This window comes from Mastigoproctus giganteus, chromosome 13 (assembly GCF_048544385.1).
Source record: "Mastigoproctus giganteus isolate SK-2022 chromosome 13, ASM4854438v1, whole genome shotgun sequence".
In the NCBI taxonomy this organism is placed as follows: domain Eukaryota; kingdom Metazoa; phylum Arthropoda; class Arachnida; order Uropygi; family Thelyphonidae; genus Mastigoproctus; species Mastigoproctus giganteus.
The window spans coordinates 35,820,616-35,843,131 of record NC_143587.1 but is presented as its reverse complement, the minus strand read 5'-3'; the positions used below and the strand labels follow the sequence as shown (position 1 = coordinate 35,843,131).

At 38.7% G+C, this 22,516-nt stretch overlaps 1 protein-coding gene across 1 annotated transcript in view; it reads left to right on the top strand.

Moving 5' to 3' along the window:
• LOC150075966 (disco-interacting protein 2-like) overlaps window positions 1-22,516 on the top strand; it is a 579,017-nt gene that overhangs the window by 386,850 nt on the left and 169,651 nt on the right. The window contains exon 18 of the mRNA XM_090387840.1: window positions 14,990-15,109. Coding sequence (XP_090243966.1) covers window positions 14,990-15,109 — 120 coding nt within the window. The remainder of the gene's footprint in view (window positions 1-14,989; window positions 15,110-22,516) is intronic.

Below are 22,516 nucleotides of genomic sequence, written 5' to 3'. Positions count from 1 at the left end.
CAAGGGATGGAAGTCTGTTCCACCAACCAACCACCCGCTGGCTAAAGGCAAATTTCCGCATGTCTATCCTACATCTGTCTTTCCTCAATTTGAATTTATGCCCTCTCAGGTGATTTTTCTGAGCTAGAGGAAGAATCCCATCAGCATTGAGCATGCTTAAACCATTCAAGGCTTTATACACCTCTATCAGATCACCTCGCTGGTGCCTAGTCTCCAGACACTGTAATTTGCAAAACTTAAGCCTTTCTTCGTAAGAGCACCCCTTTGTTCCATTCACTAATCTTGTTGCCCTTCTCTGTACTCGTTCCAGCAGCTCTACATCCTTCTTGAAATGAGGCCTCCAGACCTGTATACAGTACTCTAGGTGTGGCCTGACCATCGCCTTATACAATGGAATAATCACCTCCTTATCCCTGCTGGAAAAATTCCTGTATATCCTTGACAATACTCCATGAGCTACTCCTGCAGCCCGTCTGCACTGCTCAGAGAACTTCGTATCTGCCTGCACAACCACCCCCAATTCCCTTTCATTCTCTACCACTGTCAGTGTTGTACCACAGAGTTGATACGTTGCTCTGGGGTTGCTGTTTCCCATGTGTAGTACTTTACATTTGTCAATGTTAAACTTCATTTGCCACCTCTCAGCCCATCTGCTCAACCTTTCCAGATCCTGTTGCAGCAGCATAGTGTCAGTAGTGTCCTTGACAACCCTGCCAACCTTTGTATCGTCTGCAAACTTGGACATTAAGCCCGATATACCATCATCAATATCATTTATAAATACAGAAAACAATAATGGACCCAACACTGAGCCCTGAGGGACTCCACTAATAACATCAGTCCACGATGAGCAGTGTCCATTGATTACCACTCTCTGTCTTCTCCCCCTCAACCACTCCTTTATCCATAGCAGCAATTTGCCTCCAATGTCACACTGCTCCAATTTGTGTAGCAGTCTTCCATGTGCAACAGTATCAAAAGCCTTTCTAAGATCCAAGTATATAATATCAAAGTTATTCCCTGCATCCAGTTCTTTTGTGACTGCATCATAGTATCCAATCAAGTTGGTCAGGCAAGACTTCCCCTTAACAAAACCATGCTGTGTCTGAGCTATAACTGAAGTCTTGTCTAAATGATCCTGCAGTGCTTCTTTAACCAGTACCTCCATTAATTTTCCTGGAACAGAAGTTAAGCTCACAGGTCTATAATTACTTGTGTCAGCCTTTGATCCTCCTTTGTGAATTAGGGTCACATTTGCACATTTCCAGTCTATGGGTACCTCCCCTGAGTCCAAGGAAGCTCTCATAATTATGGCTAAGGGTTTGCTTACTTCCTTTGCTGCCTCCTTTAATATAACTGGATAGATCCCATCCACCCCGGGTGCCTTTCTTGTGTTTATCTTCAACAGTTTCTCCTCCACTTTACTCCCAGTTATTTCAAGATTCTGTAGCTTACTGCTAGAGTTGAATACACCTCTGGCATTCCCCTCGCTGAATAACTCCTCATGTGTGAATGTCGATGCAAATTTTTCATTTAGTTTGTTAGCTACCTGAGCAGGATCATCAACAGTTGACCCATCAATATCAAGTGGACCAATCTGATTCATCCCCTTCCTTCTAGAATTTACATAAGTAAAGAACTCTTTGCTGTTTTTCTTTGCATCCCTTGCCAAGGATTTCTCGTAATCTGCCTTCGCCTGCCTAACCTCCTTTGTAACTTGGTTGCATATCAACTTGTATCTATCATAGGCTTCTGTGTCATGTGTTAATTTGTATGTATCCCATGCATTTTTCTTCTCTGCCATATGCCTCATTAGTTCATCTGACATCCATTTTGGCCTAAACCTTGAACAATATTTCTTAGTTGGTATGTAAAGCCTAGTAGCTTCCAAGATAAGTTCTTTGAATGCTTCCCATTTTGAATTTGCTGTTGGTAACATCATCAGTTGGTCCCACTGTATAGAATTTAAATACTGTCTCAGTCCATCGTAGTCGCCTTTACGGAAGCAATAACCCTTTACTTTACCCCTAATGGTAGTTACCTCTTTGAGTAAATCCCACTTCAGCACACTGTGATCACTGCCACCTAGTGGTTCATTTATCTGCAGATTCTTAATGCATGAAGAATCACTGCTGATAATCAAATCAAGAGTATTACTCCCTCTAGTTGCGTCCCGAACATGCTGATGTAGAAAACAATCGTCCAATAAATCCACAAAAGCCCTGCTAGTGTGTGAGTAACCAGCCCCCAAAATCCAGTCAATATCTGGGAAATTAAAATCTCCCATTATAAGACACTCTGATTTACTGGCCCACTCTATTTCCCTGTACAGTTCCTTATTATACTCATCAGAGTCATTAGGCCTATAGCACACTCCTACTCTCAATTTTGATCTCCCAATGTTTATGTCACACCAAACTGACTCCACACTGCACTGTCCAGCGATGTCGACTGGCTTCACTTCCTTGGTTTTTATGTGTTTCTTAACTAATAGCATAACACCTCCCCCCCTTCCTATCCTGTCTATCCTTTCTGTAGACGTTGTACTCCCCAAATTGAAGTTCCGCATCCCTTATATCTGTGTGACACCACGTCTCTGATATCCCAACAATATCTGCCTTCGATGTTTTGAGCAATACCTCAAATTCATCAAATTTATTTACTAAACTCCTAGCATTGGTGTACACGCAAGTATACCTGCACCTGTTTCTATTCTTAGCTACCCTAACACAACCCATGTGTTTACTTGTACCGCAATGGCTCCCAGCAGTCTCTGAAATACCATGCATCTTGTTTTTCAGGCTTCTGCTCATTCTAATAGAAGCAGTGCAAGAATCTCTTTCACCTCTGCCAGTGGCTACTGTCAATCTATTGGTCTTTGTCTCCCCCCAAGCTAGCAGTTTTCCGACCCACCTAACACTGCCTCGATAGCATCAGCAAGTATTCTTGCACCCTTTCTATTTAAGTGTATCCCATCCCTGTAGAAGCAATCTCTCCTGTTAACAAATACAGTCCAGGCTGAAAAAAATTCTACCCCTTGAACCTTGCACAATCTTTCCAGGGCCGAATTGATCGACAAGGCTCTCATCGTATACTCCCTCCTATCGTGTCTGGGCAGAATTGCAGACACTTTCAAATTCAACCCTAATTCTCAGCTTTTGTTCAACAGTGACCTGTACTTGTTAAGTAATTCTGCCGGTCTCCTACTCTTAATATTATTAGTGCCAGCCTGTACAACTATATCACCTTTTGTGCCCTTAAAAGATGATATTCGCTCTACAACGTCATCAACCTTTGCCCCTGGCAGACATACCCTGGTCCTGTTCCACCTATCTTTTTTACAAAGCATATTCCCCGTTTCCCTGACAATAGAGTCACCAACAACTACTAGTTCCTTCGGGACCAGCGCATTCTGCCTTGGGGGTTGTCTCTGTGTCACGCGATGCCCAAGTGCAAGCTCTGGCGTTGATGTGGGCAGCTGAGAGCTTGATGGGCCCCTCAATTTAGTTTCTTCGAGGGCATCCACCCTGTCCTTCAAGCGCTCATATAGGCCCATAAGAACGCCGAGTTGTTGCCTGATATCGATACACTCCTTGCATCGCGCACACACAAAGACATCCCCCTTGGCAGTATCATGTCCCGTACCCGATTGCTCTGCAAACGTCAAGCAAACAGTGCATTTTATAAGGCTGTGAGTCAGAGGACAACTGCCCCCCTCAGTTCTGCTCCGAGCCACAGCACTTCCATTAGCTTGAGCCTTTTGCTTTGCTGCTGTGGTCTGAGTCATGATTCTATTAATTTATTAATTAATTATGTTATTAATTATATTACTTTATTATGTCATTAATTATATTAATTCATGCCCTCTCAGGTGATTATTCTGAGCAAGAGGAAGAATCCCATCAGCATTGAGCATGCTCAAACCATTCAAGGCTTTGTACACCTCTATTAGATCACCTCGCTGGTGCCTAGTCTCCAGACACTGTAATTCGCAAAACTTAAGCCTTTCTTCGTGAGAGCACCCTTTTGTTCCATTCACTAATCTTGTTGCCCTTCTCTGTACTCATTCCAGCAGCTCTACATCCTTGAAATGAGGCCTCCAGGCCTGTATACAGTAATCTAGGTGTGGCCTGACCATTGCCTTATACAAGGGAATAATCACCTCCTTATCCCTGCTAGAAAAATTCCTATATATCATTGACAATACACCATGAGCTACTCTTGCAGCCCATGTGCACTGCTCAGAGAACTTCATATCAGCCTGCACAATTACCCTCAGGTCCTATTCATTCTCTACCACTGTCAGTACCACAGAGTGGATACGTTGCTCTTGGGTTACTGTTTCCATATGTAGTTCTTTACATTTGTCAATGTTAAACTTCATTTGCCACCTCTCTGCCCATCTGCTGAACCTTTCCAGATCCTGTTGCAGCAGAATAGCATCAGTAGTGTCCTTAACAACCCTGCCAACCTTTGTATCGTCTGCAAACTTGGACTTGATATACCATCATTTATAAATACAGAAAACAATAATGGACCCAACACTGAACCCTGAGGGACTCCACTAATAACATTAGTCCACGATGAGCAGTGTCCATTGATTACCGCTCTCTGTCTTCTCCCCCTGAACCATCCCTTTATCCATAACAGCAATTTGCCTCCAATGCCACACTGCTCCAATTTGTGCAGCAGTCTTCCATGTGCAACAGTATCAAAGCGTTTCTAAGATCCAAGTATATAATATCAAAGTTATTCCCTGCATCCAGTTCTTTTGTGACTGCATCATAGTATCCAATCAAATTGGTCAGGCAAGACTTCCCCTTAACAAAACCATGCTGTGTCCGAGCTATAACTGAAGTCTTGTCTAGATGATCCTGCAGCGCTTCCAACTCAACTATTCTTGCTGAAAAGAGTGATAGATCTGGCAACAAAGAAATGAAGTTCAAAAATGATGTAGCAAAAAATAAGTAATTATTTTTTAAAAGGCCTATACATATGTATTATCGTGACTGAAAGTTCCATGTTTTGTTACCTATGAATAAAAATACGTAAGTAAAACTTAAGTGTTTTATTATTAGCCATATGATGCAAAGAAGCCTGAGGCTTATGCTGTACCAGTCACACATAATTCCCAGTTTACCCTGGGAGGGAGGGAGAGAGAGAGAGAGAGAGAGAGAGAGAGAGAGAGAGAGAGAGAGAGAGAGAGAGAGAGAGAGAGAGGAATCACCAAGAAAGAGAAGAATGATGATATCCAGGATCCTGGATATCATTTTGCCAAGCCCATACTCACCAGATGTGAGCCGCCGACTGGACTAGCCGCGACCTTTAAGTTGCCTGCCTGGCAACCTAAAGGTCGCAGGTTTGAATCCCGCCTCGGGTTTGGATCAGAGTAGAAAATGCAAAAACTTTGGGAGGTGCAATATGGCCACAGAAGCTGATGTGCCAACAACTAACAAAAAAAAAAAAAAAAAAAAAAAGGTGTGAGCCCCTTCTAAACTTACTAAATCTTTTTTTATTTTTTTTTTTTATTTTTTATTTTTATTTTTATTTTTTTTTTTTTTTTTAGTCTCCAGAACAGTATTTTTGATAAGTTTGAAAATCCAAACAAATCAGAAGTCTGAACTACTTCCGGTCCGAATTAAATATCAACGCTATACTGTATATATATATATACAAATTAAATAAATAAAAAGTTATGGAACATAACTTTGGAATCTTTGAGATCCTTTTGCCGAACTGTAGAATATATGCTGAAAACCACTGAAGGGCAAATAAATCAGAGTTAAAAATAAGTGTTTTTTTAATAGAATAAAAGTGTGCACATCTCTTTCATTTCTAAAGTTACACAGACAGTGAAAATTATGAGTTAGATGACTGAAATCATAATTTTCATCGATGGGCACATTTCATTGTGCAAATGGCTGATAATCCCACTCTTCTGTTAAATGCAGGATGCTTTAAATGAAGTTATTTAATTCCATTACATTATGTCTAAAAAATTTTTTCAGATGGTCCATAATTTATTTGGTCCATCATTAAAACTGCAGCCATTATCACTCAACTACAGGATGGAAGCTTCCTCAGTGATTCATTTTGAGGGAAATGGATCATAAACTGCCATGCTGGTCTAGTGCGGGTTGGGAGGTCAACCCTATCTAGCAGTCAGTGCTTGAACCCCCGTTTACTCAAAGAGTGTGTGCTACTGCACTCAGACTCCTGACCACTTAGCTATGGAGGCCTTGTACTTGTATTTTTTGGTGCATTCTTTTGGAGAATGCAGACACTAGAATTACAACTATCTTATTGCAAATTTATGGTTTAAGGAGTTTATACTTATATGCCATAAGAAGGTTTTTGTTGAAAAGGTGCTTACCATGTATGTTATAAACAAGTGGTTCCCAAACTACTGAGATCTATAGACCCTTTCAAAAATCAAAAAAAGGTTTAAACATTATTCAAATACATATATTTGAATAATGTTTAAAATAGTTGGAAACTGATTCTTTTATAATAAAAAATAAATAAAAAAAGGTATAGCAACCATCAGAGGCAGCAAAAAGCATATTCCTCCTCTACATAATACTTGAAATATAACCATAAAAATAAATTAGAATAAGAATTAAAAATAAAAATAATGCCAGCAGCATATTTTCGCTCTTGTCTTGCCATGCTGCTGGCATTATTTTTAATTCTTATTCTAATTTATTTTTATGCATATATATACAGGGTGTCCCAAAAAGGTGTAACCAATTTGAAGTGTAACAAATGTAATTTTAATGATAGAAACACAAAACCTGCGCTAAATGTGAGAGAAATAGATGAAGTTTTTACTTCAATAATCCGTTCTTTTCTTTTGCAGATTGTGTTGTTTAAGTAGAGAGGTAACAAGTGGATCCCGTGACCAAAGCACAGGTAGTGGAGTGGTTTATTGAAACCCTTCCACTATCCCGTATTTACTCCTAAAATTACGCTGAAACGCAGGTTCAGCGTAATTTTAGGAGTAAATACAGGATAAAGCCACCAACCCGTAACAGCATCAGAAAGTTATATCAGCTATTCGAGGAAACAGGTAGCATCCATACTAAGAAAAGTCCTGGTCGACCAGCATTGATGCAGGAAAGAATGGACGTTGTGAGAAATGCAGTCGTTCGTAGTCCTCAAAAATCCATTAGAACAGCAGCACAGCAACTGGCCATCCCCGAGACTTCAGTGCATAGAGTGTTGCAAAGAAAATTGAAAATGCACCCATATAAACTGCAGATTCTCCAGCATATAACCCGGGATGACCGTGTGAAATGTAAACAGTTCGCAGAAGATATGTTGGAGAAAATGGAACAATATGAACGTGTAATTTCACGGATTTCTTTCACTGACGAGTGCACATTTCAACGTTTCGGGAAAGGTGAATAAGCAAAATGTCAGAATTAATTCCATTACATTATGTCTAAAAAAGTGGGGACTGAAAACCCACACTGCACGCAGGAGTATCAGCGAGATAGCCCAGAGGTGAATGTGTGATGTGGCCTCATGGTTGATCGTGTTATTGGACCCTTTTTCTTTCAAGAAGCGACTGTAAGAGCGGATAATTACCGGGACATGCTTGAGCTTTATGTGTATCCTCAATTGGATGAACTGCCAAATGGGGTTATTTTCCAACAGGATGGAGCACCGCCATATTGCGCTTTGAGTGTGAGGAGGTCTCTTGATAAAAGGTTTCCTGGCCATTGGATTGGGCGTGATGGTCCCATTGCATGGCCACCACATTCATCAGATTTATTCTCTTGTGATTTCTTCTTATGGAAATCAAAGACAGTCTACAAGACCCCTGTTGCAGACATTGCAGACTTAAAGCGCAGGATTACAAATGCATTTACCATGATTAAGCATGACATCCTTGAAAAAACATGGGATGAACTTTATTACCGATTAGATATTGTTCGTGTGACAAGTAGTGCACATGTTGAATGTCAGTAAAAACTTCAACTGTTTTTCTCACATTTAGCACAGGTTTTGTGTTTCTATCATTAAAATTACATTTTTTTTTTTTTTTTTGTATGTGAACCCCAAACACGAGAGGTATTAGAACCTATAGTACTTAGTACCGTGCTTGGGTTGGAGACTGAGAAGACGAAAGAAGATATTTGTTGACATTGGACTTGAACTTCTGTAGACTGTGATTTTCAGGAAATACGTATGAAGGAAGATTGTTCCAGAAAACGGCAGTTGAATGAATAAATGAGGAAGATGAAAAGTTGGTTCTGTGGGTTTGAAGTTGGACAGTAAATGGATGTTGGCTGGTGGCGGCACGTGTTCGGACTGTTTTGAAAGAGAGAGCGGGAATTATAGAAGCTAATTCAGAAGAACAGTGCCCATGGAAGTATCTGTAGAAGAGGCATGCAGCAGAAACAGTGCGTCTATGAGACAGCGAGTGGAGAGACTCTGTTAGAGATGAATCATTAATTAACCTAACTGCCCTCTTCTGAATGGAATCAAGAAGCCTGAGAGAGGTTTTGGGGGCACCACCCCAGATGTGGGAACAATATTCCATGGCAGGGCGGATTTGCGATTTATACAGAGTGAGCAGCTGTTTGGAAGAAAAGTAACGCCGAGAGCGAAAGAGAAAACCAAGTTTTTTAGATACAGAGGAAGCAATATTTGTAATGTGCTTGTGCCAAGAGAGATTAGAAGTCAGGGTAATCCCCAAAAGAGATATATCCTTTTGCCTAGAAATTGGAGTGTCACTAAAGATAAGCATAGGAGCAGAAGAATCCTTTTTGCGAGATATAAGACAAGACTGAGTTTTAGAAGGGTTGAAATCAACTAAGTTGTCTTTGCCCCACTGGAGAATTACATGAAGATCGGCATTTAAGGAATTGGTAGCAGATTTTCGAGAAGTTGAAGCTGATTGAGCAGGACAAGGTTTCTCACATGGAAAGTTGAATGCAATGTGATCATCGGCAAAACTATGGATAGGATTTCCAGTCAATGGAAGAAGGTCATTGATATACAAGAGGAAAAGAGTGGGGGAAAGAACTGAACCTTGGGGGATACCGGCATTAGTGGCGAAGTTAGAAGACAGAGAGCCATCAACCATCACCCTCAGTGAGCGATCAGAGAGAAAACTGGATAACCAATTACTAAAAACAGTTGGCAAACCATGAGATGGAAGCTTGTTTAGAAGACCTTTATGCCAAACACGATCAAAAGCCTTTGAGATGTCAAGAGCAACTACTTGTGTTTCACCGAACCTTTCCATTGAATTAGTCCATAAATGGGTAACATAAGCCAGAATATCACCAGTGGATCGACACTGATGGAATCCATACTGGTGATCGTTGATCACACGGAAGGTTTCTAGGTAGTTTAAGAGTTGGCGGTTAATTGATTTCTCCATTACTTTAGAAAGAGTAGGAGTAATTGCAATGGGACGATAATTGGATGGGAGGGATTTGTCACCCTTTTTAGGAACTGGCTGGATATGAGCAAATTTCCAAGCAGAAGGAAAAACACCTTTAGAATAAGAAAGTGAAAAAAAGGCGGCAAAGAATATGAGTAAGTTCAGGAGCACAGGTTTTGAGAACAAGTGGAGAAATACCATCAGGACCTGGAGCTTTCTTAGCATCGAGATTCATCAAAATCCTTCTGATATCCTTTTGACGGAAGACCACAGGAGGCATTGAATGGACCGTGTTGGGAATGGTGGGAGGTGTTTTACCAAGATCATTAATACATGAGTTGGAAGAAAAATGGGATGCTAGCAGGTCAACTTTATCCTTGGCTGAAGTGACAACAGAACCATCTGGTTTGGACAGAGGTGGGAGCAGAGATGGGCAAAAGTTGCGGCCAATAGCTTTGGCAAGAGACCAGAATGCTCGGCTACCATTAGGGCAAGAAGCAAGTTTTCTACTCTTAGCCTGTTCAAATTCTAGTTTGGACTGATTAATAACTGCTTTACAATTGTTGCGAGCTTTGGTGTAGGCAGAAAATGAAACTGAAGAATTAGAAACAAGCCAATTACGATATGCAACATTCTTCTCTTGGACAGCCTTAGCACATTTATTGGAAAACCAAGGTTTAGATAAAGGACGAGATTTTAAAGTGGAATGTGGGATAAAGGATTCCATTCCTGCAAGAATAATTTCACTGACACGATCTGAGCAAACGTTGACATCAGAAGTTTTGAAACAGTAATCCGACCAAGGAAAAGAAGAAAAGAAGTCTCGCAGGTCATCCCATTTTGCATTCTTGTAATGCCAAACAACACTAGGTTGGGAATAGCCATGAGATAAAGGTTCCATTGGAGAAGAGACAATCACCAAGTTGGGATCTGAAGTGCCTAAAGGAGCTCTCACTTCGACCGTGTACTTAGAAGGGTTGTTTGTGAGAAAAAGATCAAGCGTATTGGCTGTATGATTAGGATTGTCCGGTATTCTTGTAGGTAAATGAACAATCTGTGCTAGGTCATTAGTAATTGCAAAAGCCTCAGCATCTCGACCTGCTGTGTCGGTGTGACTAGAAAACGGAAGCCAGCTGGGGTTGTGGACATTAAAATCACCAAGGAAAATTACCTCACTGTTAGGAAAGTTGGACTGGAGAAGGTCAAGTTGCAACGAGAGGAAGTCAAAGAGCTCCAAGTGATTAGTCGAGTTGGGAGAACGGTAGAGACAACAGATGAATTTGACACAATGAGGTAGAGAGATTTTAAGCCAGAGAAGATCAAAGAGAGGAGATTCCAAATTGCCAAGTCTCTGACAGGAAATATCAGAACGGACATATGCACAAGTACCACCTTTGAGGCGAAAGGAATCATACAGTGAATAATTTGGGCATCTGAGACCAACTGATGATGTTACCAACAGCAAATTCAAAATGGGAAGCATTCAAAGAACTTATCTTGGAAGCTACTAGGCTTTACATACCAACTAAGAAATATTGTTCAAAGTTTAGGCCTAAGTGGATGTCAGATGAACTAATGAGACATATGGCAGAGGAAAAAAATGCATGGGATACATACAAATTAACACATGACACAGAAGCCTATGATAGATACAAGTTGATCTGTAACCAAGTTACAAAGGAGGTTAGGCAGGTGAAGGCAGATTACGAGAAATCTTTGGCAAGGGATGCAAACAAAAACAGCAAAGAGTTCTTTCCTTATGTAAACTCTAGAAGGAAGGGGATGAATCAGATTAGTCCACTTGATATCGGTGATCAGAGATTTGTTACAAACATTTAAAATTGGTTACACCTTTTTTTGGACACCCTGTATAACCATAAAAATTAATTAGAATCAGAATTAAAAATAAAAATAATGGCAAGACAAGAGCGAAATAACGATCAAACAAACAGGAAGGAAAGAGATGGGTAACAAGAGTAAAAATATTGCAGCAGAAACTCTCTAAGATAATTTAGAACATCTAAATGTAAGGATAAAATAAAATAATTCATTAAAGTTCGAAAGCCAATTAAATAGAAATTTAACGGCGCCCCCTCTGACGGGTACCAGGTCTAAATTTATGTGAAATATCACCAACAGAGATGTAAATCACTACAATAAAATAAACCAAAAATAGACTGACCATTACGCCCCATCTCAAAAGAGTACCACAAAGGCAATAATGGTCAGGGAATTGCTGCATTTCGATTGCTAGACAAATCGCCGCAAAGGCGAGTCGATCGAAAGATCAGTTGGCCACCTGATCCCCAGATCGAACCAACAATGCAGAGGACTAGAATAGCGGTGGTCCTGATGCAGCGAAAATTAAAATATAGAACAGATATGAACACTCTGGCACCTCCGTAGCCAGGTGGGCAGGAGCGGCAGTGCATGGCACATGCTTCTTGATTAGACCGGGGTTCGAGTCCGTGACTTCCAAATACAGAGGATGCGGAAAGGTCAGGGAATGACCACCGCATATCCCCGGAGCAATATGGCCTTAGTTGCTAACGCTCCTAAAAAAAACCAAATAACAATAACAGTGAACACTACAATGCAAAGCCACACTACTGACAAAAGTAATCTTAACCAGATTATATAGACGAATAATGAACTATGGATGGCAGCACAGGTGCAGCATTAGCAATTCGCCCACTACTGTCATGTGATATAATTATACATATATTTGACTGACATTTAAAATAGTTGGAAACTGAATCTTTCATAATAAAAATAAAATAACAAGGTACAGCAAACATGATATGCAGCAAAAAGCATATTCCTCTACGAAAATAGTTTTCGCTCTTGTCTTGCCATACTGCTGGCATTATTTTTAATTCTGATTCTAATTTATTTTTATGGTTATATTTCAAGCATCGTGTAGAGGAATATGCTGTTTGCTGTACCTTGTTATTTTATTTTTATTATGAGAGATTCAGTTTCCAACTATTTTAAATGTTATTCAAATATATGTATAATTATATATATATATAAATGCTAGTAGGTTATGCTTTTAGTGTGGAGAAAACAGCAGGTAGTGAAATTAACCATTGGGTTAGATAACATAGAAAGGCAGTCATAAGATAACACAATTTGAACCATCAACAAAAAGTTGTGAGATTCGAATTGTGTCATTTTATGACAGTTACTTTTTGTTGCAGGTTCAAATTGTGTTATTTTATGACTGCCTTTCTATGTTATCTAACCCGTTGGTTGATTACACTACCTGCTGTTCTCTCCACACTAAAAGCGTAACCTACTAGCATTTATTTATTTATAGTCGTTGGGTGCCTTCTACTCTACATAGTAGTAACCCAGGTGTATATTCCATCATATATTTCTCTTATTACCACTCCTGTACCTATTACTTCTATTCTATATATATATGCTCAACCACTATTTCACGGACCTCCTGGAAGTGGTCCACGGACCCCAGTTTGTGAAACTGTTATAAACCATACTTATACCATTTTTAAAATTTACTAAATAATCACTGCTCCCTATTTTGACTACAGAACTAGTATAAAAAAGTGCAGTGGTTATATCTAAATTTATGGCTGGTAAGCACATCATACTTGTGATCGTAGTGATCCATGAAAATTTAATTTATTTAAAGCAGCTGGTCCTGTTTCATCTATTTGTGATTTCAGAGATACAGTGGATTCCTGTTATTTGGGCCACCGGTTAATTGGGGCAGCCGTTTATTTGGGGCAAATCTTAAAAAAACAGAAACCAATCGAGAAAATAGCCAGGGTTTACTTCGCTTAATTGGGACAGCATGCCGTTTAATCGGGGCAGAAGACCACAGCACTGGAGATTACCATACGATTGTCTCTGACGATACCACATGGTTCGGTCGAAATTCTGGAGGTCACAACCATAAAACAATTAGCAGTCACCTGTTTATTGGGCTTTTCTGTTAGTGAAATTATAATAACTCATCTGACTGTTTAGTCGTCCCTGAGTATAAACAGAAAATTTATTTATTCATTATAAACGGACAGTAAACTCAATCTTACTGAATTTGCGATAATACCGACAGCAGGAATTCTGTGAGTTATTACAGTGAAATGTGTTTACACTTCCATGAAATCTTCAATCATATAAAAAAATTAATTTTCAGCTCTTCTCTTCATTCCTATTTTTAAAGCTTTGTAACTCGTTACTCCGTTCTCACTTGCGCATATTGTGTTACTTGCAATTTGTTTGTGCTGTGTTCTTTGTTATTGATTGCTTATCTTTTTACTTTTTAAATTTTAATCCCCACCCACAAATGTCAACTAGTTCATAAAAGCGTAACCTACTAGCATTTATTTATTTCCGATTATCAGGTATTAAGTCCGATTATCAGGTATATTCTTCCGATTTTCACGTATCATTTAATTTTTTAATTGGTAAGGTAATAATGGGTGAATTTGTGCTTAATATCTTGGCTTTTATAGCCTGTGGATAATACTCCTCCTATTTTCGTTAATTAGAATCGCTGTTTAATAGAATTAAAATTCAATTCACAAACGTGATCACAATGACCGGTGCTTACTGAACATCATATAGTAAATGGTACTTTACTATGGCGACTCCATCGTAACATGATTTGATTGTACAGTGAACCAATTATAAAGGGGGGGTACGTTGTATTTTTAACTATTTACGTGAAACTTCGGATAATTGGGGCAGCCGCTTAATCGGGCCAAAATGCACTAGTCCCGATGTGGCCCAAATAACCGGAAATATATAATATCAGAGTTATTCTCTGCATCCAGTTCTTTTGTGACTGCATCATAGTATCCAATCAAATTGGTCAGGCAAGACTTTCCCTTTAAAAAACCATGCTGTGTCCTAGCTATAACTGAAATCTTGTCTAGATGATCCTGCAGTGCTTTTTAACCAGTGCCTCCATTAATTTTCCTGGAACAGAAGTTAAACTCACAGGTCTATTGAAGTTTACTTTGGATAACACAGAAACTTAGGTGGTAGATGACTTTCATCAACCGGTGAAATACCACCACTTTGCTTATTGGAGGCTTGAAGTGGTGAAACCCATGTTTAGTCTCTAGAGCAAAGTTTCCGGCATCCCCCCCCCCCCCATACTTCTCCTTTAACCCATGCACGGTACTAAGTACTATAGGTTTTGATACCTTTCGTGTTTGGGGTTTTCATAAAAAAAAAAAAAAAAATTGGTTAACTGAGGTTCAGATTAGCTTGTCACTAAAAGCAAAAGTAATAAGCTAAATGGATTATTTTTAACATTTAACCTTTACAAACTGAAATCTTTAGTTGATTTTTGCTTTATTGACAGCTATGATTATAAACATAAATTTGACAATATTGTATGCCCTTAAATGCTAGCACTGCTATATGGGCTTATATTTTACTTTAAAGATGGATTCTAGAGACATCTGTGAAGCTAATTTAAAAACCCTCTAACACCTCAATATATGGAAAGAAATAAATATAAATTTTATTATTATTAATAATATTAAGTGTATATACTATGCTTAACTGAAATTCTATATATATCAATTCCCCTCTCAACATCTAATTATGTTTCAGCTAGCGTTACTGTTTGCAAATCTCGTGATCTTCATTGGGGATTACTTGCTACAAAGGACCACAAAGATGTTAATCTTAGTTCATTAAGGTTTCTTTTAGTTGCTGATGGATCAAATCCTTGTAAGTATTTAATTTATATAAAAAATGTATTTTTAATATCTCATTTATATATATATAATATATATATATATATATACACACAGTAGGCCCTCGATTTAATGGACTAATTTAGCATTACATTAGTAGAGGCATATGATGCAAGAAAGCAAACTTATGCAGCATCAGTCAAAAAAAAAAAAAAAAACCGCTCCCATTTCTACCCCTCTGTTCGTTCGAAATACCTATCCAGCTGAGCCTTAAATTTATTTAGGCTATCAACTTCTACAACAAGGGATGGAAGTCTGTTCCACCAACCAACCAACTACCCGCTGGCTAAAGGTAAATGTTCGCACATGTATCCTACATCTGTCTTTCCTTAATTTGAATTTATGCCCTCTCAGGTGATTATTCTGAGCAAGAGGAAGAATCCCATCGGCATTGAGCATGCTCAAACCATTCATGGCTTTATACATCTCTATCAGATCACCTCGCCGGTGCCTAGTCTCCAGACACTGTAATTTGAAAAACTTAAGCCTTTCTTCGTAAGAGCAACCCTTTGTTCCATTCACTAATCTTGTTGCCCTTCTCTGTACGTCCAGCCATCCCTTCCAGCAGCTCTACATCCTTCTTGAAATGAGGCCTCCAGACCTGTATACAGTACTCAAGGTGTGGCCTGACCATTGCCTTATACAAGGAAATAATCACCTCCTTATCCCTGCTAGAAAAATTCCTGTATATCATTGAGAAGACACCATGAACTACTCTTGCAGCCCATGTGCACTGCTCAGAGAACTTCATATCAGCCTGCACAATTACCCCCAGGTCCTATTCATTTTCTACCACTGTCAGTGTAGTACCACAGAGTGGATACGTTGCTCTTGGGTTACTGTTTCCATATGTAGTACTTTACATTTGTCAATGTTAAACTTCATTTGCCACCTCTCAGCCCATCTGCTCAACCTTTCCAGATCCTGTTGCAGCAGAATAGCATCAGTAGTGTCCTTAACAACCCTGCCAACCTTTGTATCGTCTGCAAACTTGGACTTGATATACCATCATTTATAAATACAGAAAACAATAATGGACCCAACACTGAACCCTGAGGGACTCCAGTAATAACATTAGTCCACGATGAGCAGTGTCCATTGATTACCACTCTCTGTCTTCTCCCCCTCAACCATCCCTTTATCCATAGCAGCAATTTGCCTCCAATGCCACACTGCTCCAATTTGTGCAGCAATCTTCCATGTGCAACAGTATCAAAAGCCTTTCTAAGATCCAAATATATAATATCAGAGTTATTCTCTGCATCTAGTTCTTTTGTGACTGCATCATAGTATCCAATCAAATTGGTCAGCCAAGACTTTCCCTTTAAAAAACCATGCTGGGTCCGAGCTATAACTGAAGTCTTGTCTAGATGATCCTGCAGTGCTTTTTAACCAGTGCCTCCATTAATTTTCCTGGAACAGAAGTTAAACTCACAGGTCTATAATTACTTGTGTCAGCCTTTGAGCCTCCTTTGTGAATTGGGGTCACATTTGCACATCTCCAGTCTATGGGTACCTTCCCTGAGTCCAAAGAAGCTCTCATAATTATGGCTAAGAGTTTGCTTACTTCCTTTACTGCCTCCTTTAATATAACTGGATAGATCCCATTCACCACTTCATCAAGCTTCAGGTGCCTTACACCTTGGTGCTGCTTCATTATTACTGTAGATCGAAATTCTCTAAAATGTTCATAATAAGGAAGCACATCAGGGTCTGATGATGATTCAATATGATGTACAATGTTATCCATATGTTGTCTTATAACAGACAATTTAGAATGAGGTGCAACTGATTCTTTGTCATCATCATCATCCTTTTGTTCTTGTTCTCCGTGAAGAACATTTTCCGCAATCTCTCCTTTAGAAAAAAATTGATAGCCCAGATCACCTTCATCATTTTCAAGCCACTGTTTCTCATCATTCTCAGTTGCATTTTTGTTGCCGGCCCTCAGAAGAGTGTCCCTAAAATTAGATGCCTCAACGCCCTTAAAGTCCATTTCAGGTTCTACATCGTACAACTTCTTCCAAGCATTGGCCAAGGCTTCATATCTTTCCACACAGCTGCTAAGTTGAAAATAGCAGATCTGATGTTGTATGCATGTAAATTTTGCTGTGTTCTGGTGCCTCTTGTATCTTCTTTTGTGTTTTCTGTTTAATCCAAAACAATTTTCACCTATTCCAAAAACTTCTTCTTATACAACCTGTTACATGCACCCATTGCACCTGATCCATCGGCTGTATCAGTGTAGTGTTAGGAGACAGAAAAACACATTTAATTCTCCCATCCCTGCTAATTAACCTCTCAGTACTAGGGTGAGCAGGTGCATTATCTAGCTATAAAACAGCTTTATTTCATTAGAATGAATTTTCACTATATCTAGCTGATAGTGTGGCACATCAGACAGATGTGCTGTCTGATGTGTGACGCTATCAGATATAAATATGTTCTAAATTTTTCCTTTAAGACAGAAATTTTTTGTCCATTAAAACCGAAGTTACTTAAATCGAAGACCTATTGTGTGTATGTATATATATATATATATATATATGTATATATATGTATATATATGTGTATATATATATATGTGTGTGTGTGTGTGTGTATATATATATATTAAATGAGTAATATATAGGTTGAAAATCATTAATATACTGAATTTATGGACTAGTGCCTTTGCAGTAGTAATAGATACACTATGTCCATAATGTAATATGCATACCGTATTAGCAGTTTATGGGGAAGATTATCATAAGACACAACCAGATAAATTTATGGAGAACACATAAGTGAAGTATGTTACATATTCACAAAAGATAATATATAAAAACTTATCGCTGCAAACCTACAATCTGGGTGACTTCTTCCAGGCTCAACATTGAAAGGAAAAAACAACAATAAGGGGTTTTCTGTCTCTCTAATGATCAATATGTACTAAGGCAAAATCAATTTTGAGGTTGCATAGTATAATTTCTTGCTTGCACCAACCAAGCGAAAAGAACTTTATTACTAAGCGAGAGAGTAGACACAGTAAACCGTAACATGGAAACTGACACAATGCACAGATATTCAAGAAATAGCATATATTACATTTAGCACAAATAAAGAACACAACATACGAGCTTTTGACTACTGTATGTAGCCATTGTCAACTAATTGAGTGCTTGAGAGCAGTGGTTTTTTTTTGTGTGTGTGGCTGACCTTCAAGTATGTAAGTACGCGAGGTCACGGAGGAGGGGAGGGTGGTTTTTTGGGTATGTGCAAAGGGTGATGAGGGAGAGGAAGAAAAAGGTCAAGAGACTTGGGAGGGAGTGGGAGAAGGTTGAGGTAGGTGACTACTATCGTAAGCGGCTCCTGAGCTTGCAGACTAACTCAAAGATGGGATGTATGCTGGTACCATGGTCCCTATTGATTATACTTCCAGCAACGCTGATGTTAGCTGATTCTAACCAATGGCGAATCTTGGAATTGCGATTGCGTGAGAAGCCTATGATTTTAGCGTCGTTGTGCGCCATGTCATGTCCCTCCTGCCAACAGTGTGCAGCTAGCGCCGAATGAGCAACGCCAGCTGTAGTGATGGCAGTGTCAATTTTGAGATTATATAATAATAGAATTTTGAATTATATAAAATATAATAGAAATTAAGAAATTTCAAAATTATATAATGCATATCACATATTGATTATCGTTGACCCTACAGAGAACGAAGGATATAAAGTTAAAAACTAAAGCAAGAATAATGCAGACTTACCATATCCAAACACATGGTTCTTTTGCTGCTTGGACATGCTTTTAAATTCCTAATTTTAAATATAAGATTAAAATTAATGTCTATTTTTCTAATAATTAGCAGTCCATCATTTTTGTCACTGGTATTTATGTTAAGGTGTCATCTCAAACTTACACTGTGCCATAGATGTGTAGTCCATTCTTTTATCTGGTAAACATGTTATGAAAGTGAATAGAGAGTCCTCTGTTGTTCAACAAAGTAGGTTGAACAACATTTTGTAACCAATGGATAATATAAAATAATAAGAAAATGAGTTGAAAGAGCTACAAAACTGAAAAACAATACTCTGAAATTTAGGTGTGGGGGGAAAATTGTGCAGTTCTTTCATCCAGTTGTCAACAATGAATTAAAATCTTAAAATTGTGAAAATTTGCTAGTAAGTGAGAATTACACTCAGTGATCGCTGAATTATGAACACCCCACTCATAATGGACTATGCCATGTTAGCTCATGGTATAAAAAGACTAACAGTTCATACCAGAACAGTGGTAGTTTTCATGTGGTCATGCAAGTCAAAGTGATAAATTAGCAGAAATAGGCTGTAGTAAAGATATCACAGAGTTTCAAAAGGGAATGACTGTGGGCACTTGTGTGTTGGATACTTCCATATCGGAAATGGTGTGTCTTGTTGGTTGCTATGGCTCGGCGCAGTTAAGGCAGAGGTTCCCAACCTTTCTCGGTTCATGGTGCCTTTACTATCCCAATAATTTATTCACGGTACCCCTAGGCCAAAAGAAATACTTAACATAATGGTTTTCAACCTTTTAATATATACCTATATAATAATTTTATTCTTTATATAGAGATACTAAATAAAGATCAATTATAGATCACCACAAAATTAAAATGATACGGTGCGGTGGATATTTTATCGTACCCTTTATATATTTATTTTTATAATGAAATAAATATATAAATCGGAAAATATATAAATAACTTTAAGTAACTTAAACCCAAATTACACGGCACCCCAAGAATGTTGTTGCGGGACCCTAGTGTGCCACACCACCCCTGTTGAAAACTACTGAGTTAAGGTGTATAAAGAATGGTGTTGAACGGGTCAGACCACTCACTTCCTGCTGACATAACTGCAAATGATTATGCAAGATGGACATTTGTGGAGAGCGAAGGGTGCAGTGCATTGTATGGGCTCAATGGCAGGTTATTGTGTGACTTAACATCACAGTAAAATATGGGGGAATGCACGAACAGTATCCCAAATTATGTGATTTACACTCAGGAGTATGGGGTTCCACAGCAGATGACCCCCAAGAGGCACTTTCTCCTCACTGCTGATCAGCAGTGAATGTTGTGATGTCAACAACATGCTGGTTGGATGCTGGAAGACTGGAAACGAGTGTGCTGGTCAGGTGAGTCCAAAGATCTGGTGCTACATGCCTTTGTGTGTGTCATACCATCATTCATGATGGTATGACACACACATCACAAGCAACATGATTCCATAGACCTATCATGCATGGTGCCCACTATCTCCAGGCAGGTGGCAGTGGTTGTTTAATATGGGGTATGGTTTGCACTGACAAGAACTGGGAGCTCTTGTGCATATGAGCTGATGTTTCACCGGTGAGATCGACCAGCAGCTCTTAGGAGACCACATGCACCCTTTCATGTTGCATTTTTTCCTGGATAGAAACATTATTTTCCAAGATGATAATGTGCCGTATCATCAGCCTGCACTGTGCACATGTGAGGAACACAGTGAAGATATCATTCACCTTGATTGGCCTCCAGGTTCCCACCTGACCTCGATCCATTTGAACACCTGTGGAATATTTTGGAATGAGAGGAGAGGCATATGGACACACAACCATCATCTGTTCAGAAACTCAAAAAGCCTTACAGGCAGCATGGCTGCAGATCACTATGGATGTCTTCAGACATCTAGTGGAGTCAGTGCCTAGGTGAATAGGGGCTGTTATCCATGTGAACAGTGATAGAGCAAGGAAGTGGTGTTAATAAAAAGGTAGGAGATCATGTATGTTCACTGGTGTACAAAATAATTGTATTAGAAGGATGCACAAACTTTATATTCCTAAAGTCTCAAGCATCTGAAAGTTCAAAATGATTTTATCAAATTGTTTTTTGAAATTAGTTATAATTATGAATTCAGAAGCTCTAATTTATTGGCTATTCTTTGGTTAGGAATAATTGAAATATTGTTTAAAGGATTGTGAAAACAGATATTTTTTTTTTTTTTTTTTTTTGTGACTTCAAATTTCAGTTGGGAATAATAACCAGAAAGCTAAGCTTGTAGAAATGGAGTTGCCATTCTAAAGTAGTAATAGTATTGTCTGAGTAAAGGTTTTTGTAGCCCTCTTGGCATTGAATAAGGTAAACAGGAGTATTCATAGAGTGACTGTCATAATTCTGTTTGATGTTCTGAACTAGTTTTTTATTTTATTGTATAAAGCGATTACAAGACAGGTGTTTGTGCCATGAAAACATGCCTGAGACTAGATTCAAATTGTTTATGGTAAGGAAATGTAGCTGATGGGATGTTTAATCGAAAAGAAATGGTGAATGGATGTGGTATAGAAGATTGTAATTTTATCAGTGGTATTTTTAATGAAGAGAAAAAGGATATTATACCCTGTGAGAAAACCTCTGTTTTATGTATTCTGATTCACAAAGTAAGTCATTTTAATCTGCTTTGTGAATTGGATTATGAACCTGCAGATATAATACTGAAGGCACCTCCGTAGCCAGGTTGGAAGGAGCAGCAGTGCATAGCACACGCTTCTTGATTAGACCGCGGTTTGAGCCCATCACCACCAAATACGGAGGATGCGGAAAGGTCAGGGAATGACCACCGCATATCCTGGAGCAATATGGCCTTAGTTGCTAATGCTCCTAAAAACCAAATAACAAAACAACATTATAATACTGACTCTTTGCATTGACATTGTAATGTGTGTCCCAGTGTAGAAACTGCCTGTGTTTGTCCTTTCCATAAATTTTTGTGTATAAGGAATAATTCACCTTTTGAATGTTCAGTTTCCTTCCTCTTTCATCATATACTTTATATACATGCATAAACAAATTTCATACTCATTTATTTCACAAATTGATGATTATGAAAGTTGTCTGCTACAATTTGTTCAGTCCAGTAAATTAGTTTAATGTGTAATAATAGCAAGAATTGGATATTTTGTAAGCTTGCCTCCCTGGCAATTAAAATGGCTTTGCTGCTTGGTTGGTACATATTTGGAAAGGACTGGACTAAATTCACACTGCATATCAGCTGCTCTCAAGCATATTGCTATTTGTTTCTGGAAACAAACAAACAGACATTGTGTGTAGCCTAAAATGTATATAGTTTACATATTTGATACCCAAATGCAGAGGAAAGCAGGAAATCATCTGTGTAATTTCATGGATACAAGCAGATCTGGAACAGCCATAACTAGCTAACGCTGTCCACTTGGTTAGACCGAGATCTGAGAACTTTGAAGGGCCTTCATACTAACTTTTTCTGAATATTAATATCAATTTCTCTGATTGTTAGCATATTATAATAGAAATGAATCATTTTTTGCTGTAGAGAAGCATCTATTTCCTTCTTTCTTGCTATTT